This window comes from Fukomys damarensis, unplaced genomic scaffold (assembly GCF_012274545.1).
Source record: "Fukomys damarensis isolate Sample0158 unplaced genomic scaffold, DMR_v1.0_HiC HiC_scaffold_19, whole genome shotgun sequence".
NCBI classification, from domain to species: Eukaryota; Metazoa; Chordata; class Mammalia; order Rodentia; family Bathyergidae; genus Fukomys; species Fukomys damarensis.
The window spans coordinates 655292-666621 of record NW_022900931.1 but is presented as its reverse complement, the minus strand read 5'-3'; the positions used below and the strand labels follow the sequence as shown (position 1 = coordinate 666621).

General features: G+C 42.9%; 1 protein-coding gene across 3 annotated transcripts in view; it reads left to right on the top strand.

Annotated features, from left to right (window-relative positions):
- Positions 1 to 2982: 2982 nt before the first annotated feature.
- The window catches only part of Mov10l1 (Mov10 like RISC complex RNA helicase 1), a 75945-nt gene continuing 67597 nt past the window's right edge, over positions 2983 to 11330 (top strand). For all 3 annotated transcript variants that reach the window (XR_782209.1, XR_782208.1, XM_010634279.1), the window contains exons 1-3: positions 2983 to 3123; positions 4927 to 5111; positions 8960 to 9122. Coding sequence is in view for 1 of the 3 variants with exons in the window: in XM_010634279.1 (XP_010632581.1) it covers positions 3027 to 3123; positions 4927 to 5111; positions 8960 to 9122 (445 nt within the window). In the remaining 2 variants the exon portion in view is untranslated. The remainder of the gene's footprint in view (positions 3124 to 4926; positions 5112 to 8959; positions 9123 to 11330) is intronic.

Below are 11330 nucleotides of genomic sequence, written 5' to 3'. Positions count from 1 at the left end.
CGTACTGACTGCTGGTGGCCACACTGGTTTCTTAGTGATCCTGTTCTTTCACATGACCTTTAAGCAATTGTTCTTTTGTTTTGGTTGGTTTGGTTTGGTTTGGTTTGGTTTTGTGGTACAGGGAATCGAACTCGGGACCTTGATCTTGCGAGGCAGGTGGCAGCACCCCTGAGCTAAATCCCCAGCCCAAGCAATTATTCTTAAAATGCCCTCCTTCCCTCTGCCTGCTCAGTCCTAACCATATTCCTAATTTACATGGGATTTATCAAATTTTATAAAGTAGACAGTGTGGCCATCATCCTTCCCAGGTACAGTTTATGTTCCAGTGTGAACAGAAGCACAAGAGACTAGTGAATCCCTGTGTTATGCCCGACTTTATACAGGAAGAGAACTCAGGAAGTCAAGAAGGAGGTATTGGAGCCAAGGCAGGCTGAAAGCCATGGCAGGAGGCAAAAGAGCTTCAGGCATGCTAGGTGCAAAGGCCCTGGGGCAGCAAAGGCAAGGCTGGAGGAAAGGGTACAGGATTCTAGGAGTTGGAATGCAAGGGGCATCCAGGTTAAGAGACACCTGCGGACATGGAGACCGTGGGCTTTGACTGAGATGGATGTGCTGAGGGGGAGCAGGTGCTGGCTGGCACTGAGGTGGCAGCCCTGGGAGTGATGAGAGGGGACCCAACCCTGGACAGGTCTGGAAGAGCCAACACCATCTACCACCAGTGACACAGGCTGAGTTCAAAAGGCCAGAGATGGGCAGGCTGGAGCAGGGTCACAGTCTGGACATGATGGGGTTATGGTGTGGGGGGGTGTGCATAGGGGAGCCTGGATCCAAGCCAGCACCTTGTATTGGTGGCACTTGGGGACAAGCCTGCCAGTGGCAGTGCCACCACAGATGGCCCTGGCAGGAAGCCAGAGCAGGACCACAAGCTCAATGCTGTACTCCCTTGTCTCTGAGGACATCTCTTCCACCAAATGCCATGCCCCAAATCCCTGGGCTCTTTCTCACTTTATGTGCACTCCCAGCTACGGCCTGGTGATGTTTCCGAGGAGTTCAAGGAATGGTGCCTCTCTTCTGGCTCTCAGGAAAAAGGCTGCCATTAACCTGACAGAGCTGATCCAGCACAATAAAGACATCGTGGTCAGAGGTGAACTGGACACCCAGCCACACTGCAGGACACCATCTAAAGCGATGCTGGCATGCTCAGGCCAGAAGCCTCAGAGAGTTTTTAAACACAGAAACCATCCAGATTTTGCTGACTATGACCAAATTAAACTGGAAACCAGTGACAGAAAATCATCAGGAATACCCCCAAATATATGGAAATTAAACAATATACCTCAAAAACAAAATAAAATGTTCTATGTGAGTCAAAGGGGATATCACAAGGGAAGTTGGAAACTGAATAAAATGAAAATACAAGCACAACTTTGTGGGATGCAGCTAAGTTAGGTGAAAGAGAAATTTAGTTTTAAATGCTTATGTTTCAAAAAGAAGACAGTTTCAGGCCAGGTGTGGTGTCACATGCCTGAAATCCCAGCACTTGGGAGGCTGAGGCAGGAGGATCACTGAGTTTGAGACCAGCCTGGGCTACACAGTGAGTTCCAGGTCAGTCTCAACAACATAGCAAGACCCTGTCTCAAAAAATCAAAAAAAAAAAAAAAAGAAAAAAAAAAAAAAAAGAAGAAGAAGAAGAAGACAGTTTCAGGCCAGGCATGGTAGCACATGCCCATAATCCCAGCACTGGGGAGGCTGAGGCAGGAGGATCGCTGTGAGTTCAAAACCAGCCTGGGCTACGTAGTGAGTTCCAGGTCAGCCTCAACTACATAGTGACACCCTGTCTCAAAAAAACCAAACCAAGCCAAAAAAAAGATAGCTTCAAAATAAATTATCTAATTTTCCACCTTAAGAAGCTGGAAAAAGCACAAATTAAACCAGACCTAAAAAGTAAAATGTGAGACATAAAAGAGAAATTAGTGAAATAGTAAAGACTTACTTTTTACACAACAAAGATCCATGACAAGAGGTGTTTTTTCAAAGACAGTAAAATTGATAAGTATTAGGCTGAACAAGGAAAACAGGAAAGATGATTAAACTACCTGTGTCAAGAATTAAAGATAATTCTTCATTGTAGATCACACACATTTTAAAAAATAACAAGGGTCTGGTACCGCGGTGCATGCCTCTCTCTAATTCCAGCACTCTGGGAGGCTGAGGCAGGAGAATGAAGTTAGAGCCCAATCCCAGCAATTTAGCAAGACCCTGTCTCAAAATAAAATTTTGAAAGGGCTGAGTATGGCTCAGTGCAAAATCCTTGTGTTCAACCGCCAGAATCACACAAACACAAAGGAAATACTATGAGCAACTTTATGTCCATGATTTCATAAGTTGGATGAACAAATGTCTTTAAAAAACAGACATTTTTGAGCAAACCAAAGTTTGCACAATACTTCACTGATAACCTGGACAGCCCTATTTACGCAAAAGTTGAATTTGTAGTTGAAAACTTTCCTACAAAAAACTCCAAGCCCACATGAGTTCGCTCAATTTGATGAAGAACATCTAGAAAACTACCCTTAACAAGCGCAAGGACCAGAGTTCGATCCCTGGTGCCAAAAAGAAAAGAAAAGGAAAAGAAAACTACCCGCAGGCATCACGCTTGGCTGAAGGACAGAATCCCGAGGCCCACAGCACAGAGACCCCGCCTATCAGATGTGGCACACCGCCCAAACACGTGAAGCCACGCCCACTCACGGGGCGCTATGTACACCAGGTGTGACGCAGCTCCCACGAGGCATCCCGACTTCCCTCATGTGCTAAGATGCCAACCGCCAACCTGTGAAAGCTAACGGCCTTCGCATGCTCCATGACCCCAGTTGGCTGAAATGGCGCCCCCCCCCCCACCAGGCATGGCGCTCCCATTGGCCGAGGCCCACGGGAGGCAGGTGCAGGCGCAGGCGCTGGCCTCTCATTGGCCGAGGCAGAGGTCACGTGTACACGCCTTCGCCTGGCTTCAGGAGCGAGCAGGCGCCATGTTGCGCCTCGCGGCCAAGTTGGTGGCCTTCTTCTGGAGAAGGGAAGACGTCCCTGAGGAGGAGGCCGGGCATCCTGGGGAGGAGCTTGTGGAAGGTGCGCGTGGGGAGAATGGGGTATCCCGCAGACCGCTGTTACCCCACAGGGTCCTCCACGATGTGCGGAATGCTGGGGGCGGGGAGGTCGGCTTCTCTTCACCTGGGCATGAGAACAGACTTCCAGCCCCGCACTCCGAGTCTGCCAGTCGTTCTGGCTTCCAGTGCTGAGGGGCACACCTAGCCTGGTTCTTGCTGTCCCTTACTCCCGTTGGTCACACTACCGGGCGAGGTGACATCACCATCCTGTCAGAGCTCTGAGTAGCGTTGGCCAGTTTCCCTCAGCTTCTAAAATACCTGGCAGCACTCTCCTCTCCAATGCTCTTGATGTCCCCTCCAACTTCTTCCCCAGCCTGGAACTCTTCTTTAGGGAGAAGTTGGCAACCCATTGCTTACTCTCACTTTTAAAAGGGTGCAAGTCTTCACGAGAGATGGCAGAAATACCAACGGGAACCAAGTGTGGTGTTGGCACACATGTAATCCCAGTACTTGGGGAGGCTGAGGCAGGAGGATTCCCACAAGAGTTTGAGGTCAGCCTGGGCTACGTAGTGAGACCCTCACAAAAAATGTTTTACAAAGGCAACAGGAATGAAGCTGGTAAAATTGAGAGTGTGTGGTAAAGGCCATCTTTGTGCAAATGTACCACTGCTGCCTCTAGCCATCTTAGAGCAAGTCGCTTCTGCCGGTCTCGTAATGGAGTAGACCTGGGCTTTCAGTGACAGCTTGAGCTCCAACGCCAGCTTTCTACAGCACCAAGCTTCCTTTCCCAGACGGTGACCTGAGCACCAGACATGGCAGGGAATGTGCAGCTTGAGTGGGGTGGCTGCAGCTCCAGACACTTGATGAGTGTCTTAGTTACTTTCCTGTCATTGGATCACAAAACCCAATACCCAAAACTTGAAGAGAGATTTAATTCGGCTCATGGTTTCCAGAGAGTTTAGCCCATGGTCAGCTGGCTGGCTAAGGCAGAAATCTAATGGTGGAAGGACCTGGCAGAGGAAAGCTGCACACCCCATGGCGGCCAGGAGGCAGAGAGAGAAGAGAAAAGCCCTTGACAAGAATACAGTCTTCCAGGTCACACCCCAGTGAGCGCCTCGAAACATCACCCACCTTCTATCAACCCATTCAGCTATGAATCCATGGATGAGCATAGCCCTCTGACCCAGTTATCTTCTGAACGTGCAAGACCTTTAGGGGACACTTGATCTGAAACATAGTAAGTCACAGGCTGACAGCCTGTGCAGCTCCTGGGCCAGATGCGCCTTTTCATACTTTATGCCTTGTTTATTTTATTAGAGCTTACCCAGCCTCCTAGGGGCTGCTGCTGATGGTGATAAGAGAAGGTGATAGTAGCAGCACATGCCAAGGACTCCCCAGATGCTCACGTAAATCTCACAACAGTGGGCTTGACAGCTCCTCCAAGCTCTGCATTGCACATGTGTTCTGTCTTGATGGTTACTGTTTCCATTTCATAGATGAAAGCTGGCATAAAGTGGTTAAGGACCAGGCCTAGGGTGACACATGACAGTAGGGTATCTTTTTAAATGAAACCCAGGCAGTCTGGTTCTGCAGTCAGGGCTCTCTCACCATCGTATCCAATCACCAATGCTCTCAGAACCTGCACCTCTGCGTCAGAAACCCTATATCCCACACTCTACTCCCTGACAGGGTCTCCGTGTCTCAATTCCAGCCCCTTAGGTTCACATCCCACGTGGACCCTCATGTTCTGCCTTTTTAGGTAGAGGTTAATTGTAGTAGGGCTTGCTTTTGTGTCCAGTATAACTGCTTTCCTTATCTATCACAGGTAACACCAGGTTGAAAACTGTACAGGGTGTTGTGACAAGGTACTGTAGTGATTATGGCATGATTGATGATTTGATCTACTTCTCCAATGAGGCTGTGACTGGCAGTGTGGTTCTGAATGTTGGACAGGAAGTTATTGCACTTGTGGAAGAAAATAAAGTGTCAAATGGACTGAAAGCAATCAGGGTAAGTCTCAGTTCATTCAGGAGCAGTTTCAGCCTCTCACAGGTGGCATAGGCAAAGAGGGACAGTACTTTTAAAAAGGAGGGATTTTTTTTCTGGTTTTTTTTTTTTTTTTTTTTTTTTCTTTTTTTTTTTTTTTTTTTAAATGAGGTCTTACTGTATAATTTGGGCCTTGAACTGCATAACTCTCTTTCCTGCCTCTGCCTTCTGAGTGCTGGGATTATAAGCATATACCACCTAGGCCCAGCTTACTTTTGTTCTTTATAATGATATCTGTTAAATAAATCATAGTTGGGCCAGGGATTTAGCTCAGTGGAGTTGTGCCTGCCTGGCAAGCACCAGGTCCTGAGTTAGATCCCTGGTACCAGGAAAAAAAATCATATTCATAATAAATCATTGAAACCTCATAGAAGTTTATAATTCAAAAGACAAAGTTTGCCATGGAAATGACTGTTACCAGTTCTTTCTAGCGTTCTAAAAAGTTATTACTAAAAATTATAATAATTGGACATTTTGTTATCTGATTAACAGATTATCAGTGGACTTCATTATTCAGCAACATCCTTTTTCACATGAAAATCGTATTTTTGTAATTATCGGAACCAGGTGTGGTGGTACATGCCTATAATCCCAGAATTCTGGAAAGCTGAGGCAGGAGGATCACATGTTGGAACCCAACCTGAGCATCTTGTTTTGTTTTTTTGGTTTTTTGGTTTTTTTGGTTTTTTGGTTTTTTGGTTTTTTTTTTTTTTTTTTTTTTTTTTTTTTTTTGGCAGTACCAGGGATCAAACTCTGGACCTTATGCTGTCGAGGCAGGTTCAGTGCCACTGAGGTAAATCCTTGGCCCCAACCTGAACATCTTAATGAGAACTGGACTTAAAATAAAAAATAATAATGAGGTCTGAGAATATAACTCAGTGAAAAGGCTCTAAGTTCAATCTTCAGTACCACAAAAAATAAATAAATAAATTCACAGGCGTATAATTTCTAGGTCAAAAGGTATGCAGATTTTGGCTGGGTGTGGTGGCCCACACCTATAATCCCAGCACTTGGGAGGCTGAGGCAGGAGGATAGCTGTGAGTTCAAGACCAGCCTGGGCTACATAGTGAGTTCCAGGTCAGTCTCAACTACATGGTGAGACCCTGTCTCAAAAAACAAACAAACAAAAAAGGTATGCATATTTAATAATTTAATGGTTGTAATCAAATCAGTGTCCAATGGTGTTGTACTAGTTTACACTCTCAGAAGTAGAATGAGAGACAGCTGCTTCCTGGTCTTGACAAGGATTATCGAGCTTGGGTATCATCATTTGGAAATCTTTGCCAATCTAATAAGTAAAAAATGATTTTAGGATCTTAATTCACATATAAGTCTTAAAGTACATTGATTTTTTTTCTGTGAATTATTTTCATATCCTTTGTCCATATTTTGGTTGGTTTCAGCTTATTAGGAAAATTAGAGCCTTTTAAGAAAAATTATTATATGAAAGGATTACACATGTTTTCCTCAAGATCATCTTTGACTTTGTTTCACTGTTTCTTTTTTTTTGGTACCGGGAAATCAAACCCTGGTCCTTGTGCTTGTGAGGCAGGCGGTGGAACCACTCAGCTAAATCCCCGGCCCTCATCGTTTCATTTTAAGTAATAAAATGTATTATCAGTCTTTTCTGTGCAGATTTTGGGCTTTGTAAGAATTCTTAGGTATATTCCACTTCTTAGTACAAATGTTCACTGAACTTTTTTCTGTAAATTACTTGTTAATTGACATTTAAATGCATGGTATACCTGACATTTGTTGTGGTGCATAAACACAGAAGAAACCAGACATTTCTTCCCAATTGGCTAACCTGTCTCACTAAAAAACCCATTTTTCCCTACTCGTTTGGAAGGTTGCTTTCCATATTCTGGAATTCCACAGTTTGTCCTGTAGGCCCTTGTGGCATGGATGCTGTAGTTTTGTTTTCTTTACTTGATTTGTAGATGAGACCTTCCTGACTCTTCACAAATTCTGACTAATCTTTTTGTAGTTAATTTTCTGCTCCAGTTTGCTTTGGATGGCATTGAGTTTCTGAAATTCTATTAATAAACATCACATTGACAAGATTAAGAAAAAATCTTTATTTGACAGGAAAAATATTTATTTAAAAAGGCATTTGGCATAGATTCTGCTTGGGATAATTGACATTTGGGTCACTTACAGTCTTCTCCAATTACAAATTATGTACATTTATTTAAGTGTTCCTTTTTATTCTTTTTACAGTTCAATAGTAGTCCCCTTTTAAAAGTTCTGACAATAGCTTATTTCCAAGAAATTTTGTTTCATTGTCAACATAATTTTGCATAGTATTTTCAAATGCTTTTTTCCTTGTGACATAGAAAAGTATTTTTCATGTAATTTGGAAGCTAGAAAACGTACTGAGAGTTCTTTACTTTCTAAAAATGATTTATATTTTAACTGTTTTATTTAATAAGTACTATCTTAATACTTAATTTCATGTTCCTAAGTTTTAAAATAATGCACATATATAAAAAATAATTTAAATTCTAAAGTTGCATTATTTAGTGTGGTCGCCACCAGCTATGTGTAGATATTTAAATTTATTAAAAATATGATTTAAAATTAGTTCATTAGCTACATTTTAAGTGCTAAATATAGCTAGTTAGTGCTGAATTGAGCAGCACAATTAGAAGACATTCCCAGTGTCACAGAAAGTTCTTCAAGCAACCCTGGCCTAGATGTTGTTACGTGCAAAGTAGAGCCCCTTGGTATCTCCAGTCCATAGAACTGATATTTAGTGCTTTTGTTTCATTCATCAGTAGTTTTCAGTGTACAATCTTCCATATCCTTGGTTAAGTTGGCTCCTAATTAATTTCCTTTTCAGACTATCACAAGTACATAGAAATAAAACTAGTTTTCATGTTTTGACTTTGTATCCTACTACCTTGCTGATTTCATTTATTGACTCTGACTTCTTTGGGTGTATTTGGGGGGATGGAATCTTTATCTTTTTCTACATATAAGATTAAGCCATCTGTGTATAGAGAAATGACTTCTTTTCTAATTTAGATGCCTTTTATTTATTTTTTATTTATTTTTATTTTTTTGCTTAATCTCTCTGGTGAGGACCTCCAGTACAGTGTTTAATAGAAGTACTGAGAGTGGACATCCTTATTTAGTTGCTGAGCTTAGGGGAGAAGCTGTCCATCCTTCAACATTGGGTTGTTAGCTGTGGACTCATGTATGGTCTTTACCATGTTGAAGCAGTTTCCTTTTATTCCTGGTTTATTGAGTATGTTGTAAAGGAATGTTGAACTCTTGTCAAATGCCTTTTTTCATAAATACTTTTCCTGTAAAGGGAATATTTTTTTCTTAATCTTGTTAATGTGATGTATATTAACAGAATTGAACCACTTTTGCTTCTAGGATAAACCAGACATGGTTTATAATGGTATATAATCCTTTTACTCTGCTGCTGCATTCGGTTTGCTAGTACTTTGTTGAAGATTTTTGCACCTGTATTCATACAGGATTGGTGTAGACTCAGTGCTTGTGTCCCTATAAATTCATAAGTTGAAATCTAATCCTAAGGTGATATTAGTAGGTGAGTCTTTGAAAGGATAGAGCCCTTGTGCCCTTACAAAGGAGGCCCCAGAGAGCTCTCTTGTCTCTTGACCACATGAAGATGCAGCGAGAGGGCACTCTGAATCAGAGTGGATTCTCACCTGACACTGAATCTGCCTCACCTTGATCTTGGGCGACCCCGTCCAAAGAGAATAAGTCAGGGATATTGGGCTAAGTTTGTTTTCCTTGTTCTCCTCTTACAATAGATTAAAAATTGCTTTGTTTTTTAGGTAGAAGCTGTCTCTGACAAATGGGAGGATGACAGCAGAAACAGTGGCGGACAACTGACAGGCTCCAGCCCTCGAGTACTGATTGGCTGTGTGACTTCCCTGATGGAACATGCTGGTTACATCAATCAGACCACATACTTCTCTCTGGAGAATGTGTGTGAAGGTAGCCAAATGGGTTTCTGTTATGTATTTAAAATTATGTTTGTGTCTTTTAAAGAATTTTTATGGATTGGGTTTGAGATGATCACATACATCACTGAAGGATTCAGGTTCGTGCTAGTCTCACGCAGGAGCTCTGGAGTGGTGGATGGACTTTGGGTGGGGTGGGTGGTCACTGTTTAAGGTCATGCTCTCATTTGTTTTGTATTCCTTTGTTGAATACAGTCACTGCTTTCCAAATAGTTCCTTCCACATAATTACTATGTTTCTAATATAAATCAACAGTGTCACAGCTAGGCAGAAATACTTAAGATATTCCACATCTTTTTAAACAGAGCTTGGGGATCACTTTGTACCTTTCCAAGAGTTCATAACCATTTTGAATTACATTTGTGTTTAGCCAGTCTATTTTTATGACTAAAAAAATAATTGGTTAGCGTTATGTATAGAGTTTAATTCCATGGCTGTTGGGCATCTGTTGTCTTGAGGTGTGGGCATGCAGCTAGCTACATACTGGGAGAGCAAAACAAGTGAGACTCTGCTTCCTCCAGGCAAAAACAGACCTGTGTACATGGCAGAGATGGTGAGAATTAGAAATGCTGCCTGGGGACGTTTGTTCTATTCTGGTCTCTCTTTCATGTGTGTATGTTACAGATTGAACCTAGAGCCTCATGCATGCCAGGCAAGTGTCTCCAAAAAGCCACATCTCTGGCCCTGTTAAATTTTTATTTTGATCCAGGGTCTCACTGATGCCCAGGCTGGCCTTGAATTTGCAGTCCTCCTCTCAGCCTCCCCAGTATTTAGGATCATAGACATGTGCTATACATGTAGTCGGTGTGTGTGTGAGGGGGATATGTTCTTGGCTGAATTTCACCAGCCTAGTGTAGGCTGCATGTTTTTAAATTAATAGGATTTTCTGCTACCTTACGCATATTCAGTTGCTGTTTAGCCTGGGTGCCAGGGGGCTTGGCCCAGCGTGACGTTGCTAACCCTGGATTCCCAAAATGAGATTAGCAGCTATCTGGAACTTTGAAATCTGTTCTGTCAGAGAAGCAATCATTTCTTAGGAAAGAGGCCTGTGATTATTTAAGCCCCTTGGTCACACTGATCAGAAGGTCCTCCTAGGATGCCCTCAATGGGAGAATTCCAGATAGAAAAGATAGGGATCATTTCACGCTGCAGATGTTGATGGGAGGTACAGAAAAGAAAGTTTACACTGAGAATTAAAGACAAACTCAGGCCAATGGGTTTCTTGGTACTGAAAAATTCAAATGAGGCCAAGGTGGTTCCTGTTGAGGCTGAGAGTTACTCTTACAGATGTGAGAATTGCTATGAATATAATCATGAGACCCAGTGACAATAGCAAAAGAATATTCTTGAAAAAAAATACAGTGAAAAAAACGTGATAGTGGAAATAAAAAATGAAAATCAGAAAACATCTGTAGAAGGCCAGGTAGTACAGCTTGAGGTACACAAGGCTTCCTTGTAAGCTCCTCTCCTCTGGGCTGGTGGCACCAACATGCCTGTGAAAATATGTTTGTGTACCATAAAACTTTATTTGTAAGCTCAACCTTGAGGTGAGAAAAGGAAGACTATGCTAAATATTTCATATCTTTACTGGTGAGTCAAAAAGCACTATTTTCTTTCTGACATTAATTTAACAGACATCAGTGCCAGGCACTGCATTGTAGAGTTCCCATCCTGTTGGAAGAGAGAACTGACAGTAAGCAAGTATGTAAAATGCAGAGTTCTCTGCTCTGCCAGACACACAGTGTGGTAGGAGCCCGGTGGGCAGGAATCCTCAACTACACAGAAGCTGGGGCTGTGTGGGTGAGTCAGGTTTGTCAGGAGAGGATTCCGGGATGAGCTGGGCAGGTTGAACTGTGTACCAAGCATGCCCCCTGTGGTGGCTCTAGAGAGGTCCAACCCTTTCGGCCACAGAGGTGAGCAAAAGCTGCAGTATGATTCAGGAGGAGAGGAGATGTGTGTGGTTTTAAAGAGCAAGATCCTTCCCTTCTTGGACAAGCTCCACAGCACATGTGAAATGAAATTCTTAACATCAGTAAACAGAGCTCAGGTTTTATACTATATGTCCAGTAACCCTTCACCATTTGGGTGAAGGTGGCTAAATGAAACTGGGCACTAAACTAACGTAAGGCTTCTCACCCTCAACATCCTGACAACTGGGCCAAATTGTACTTGGTGCTGGTGG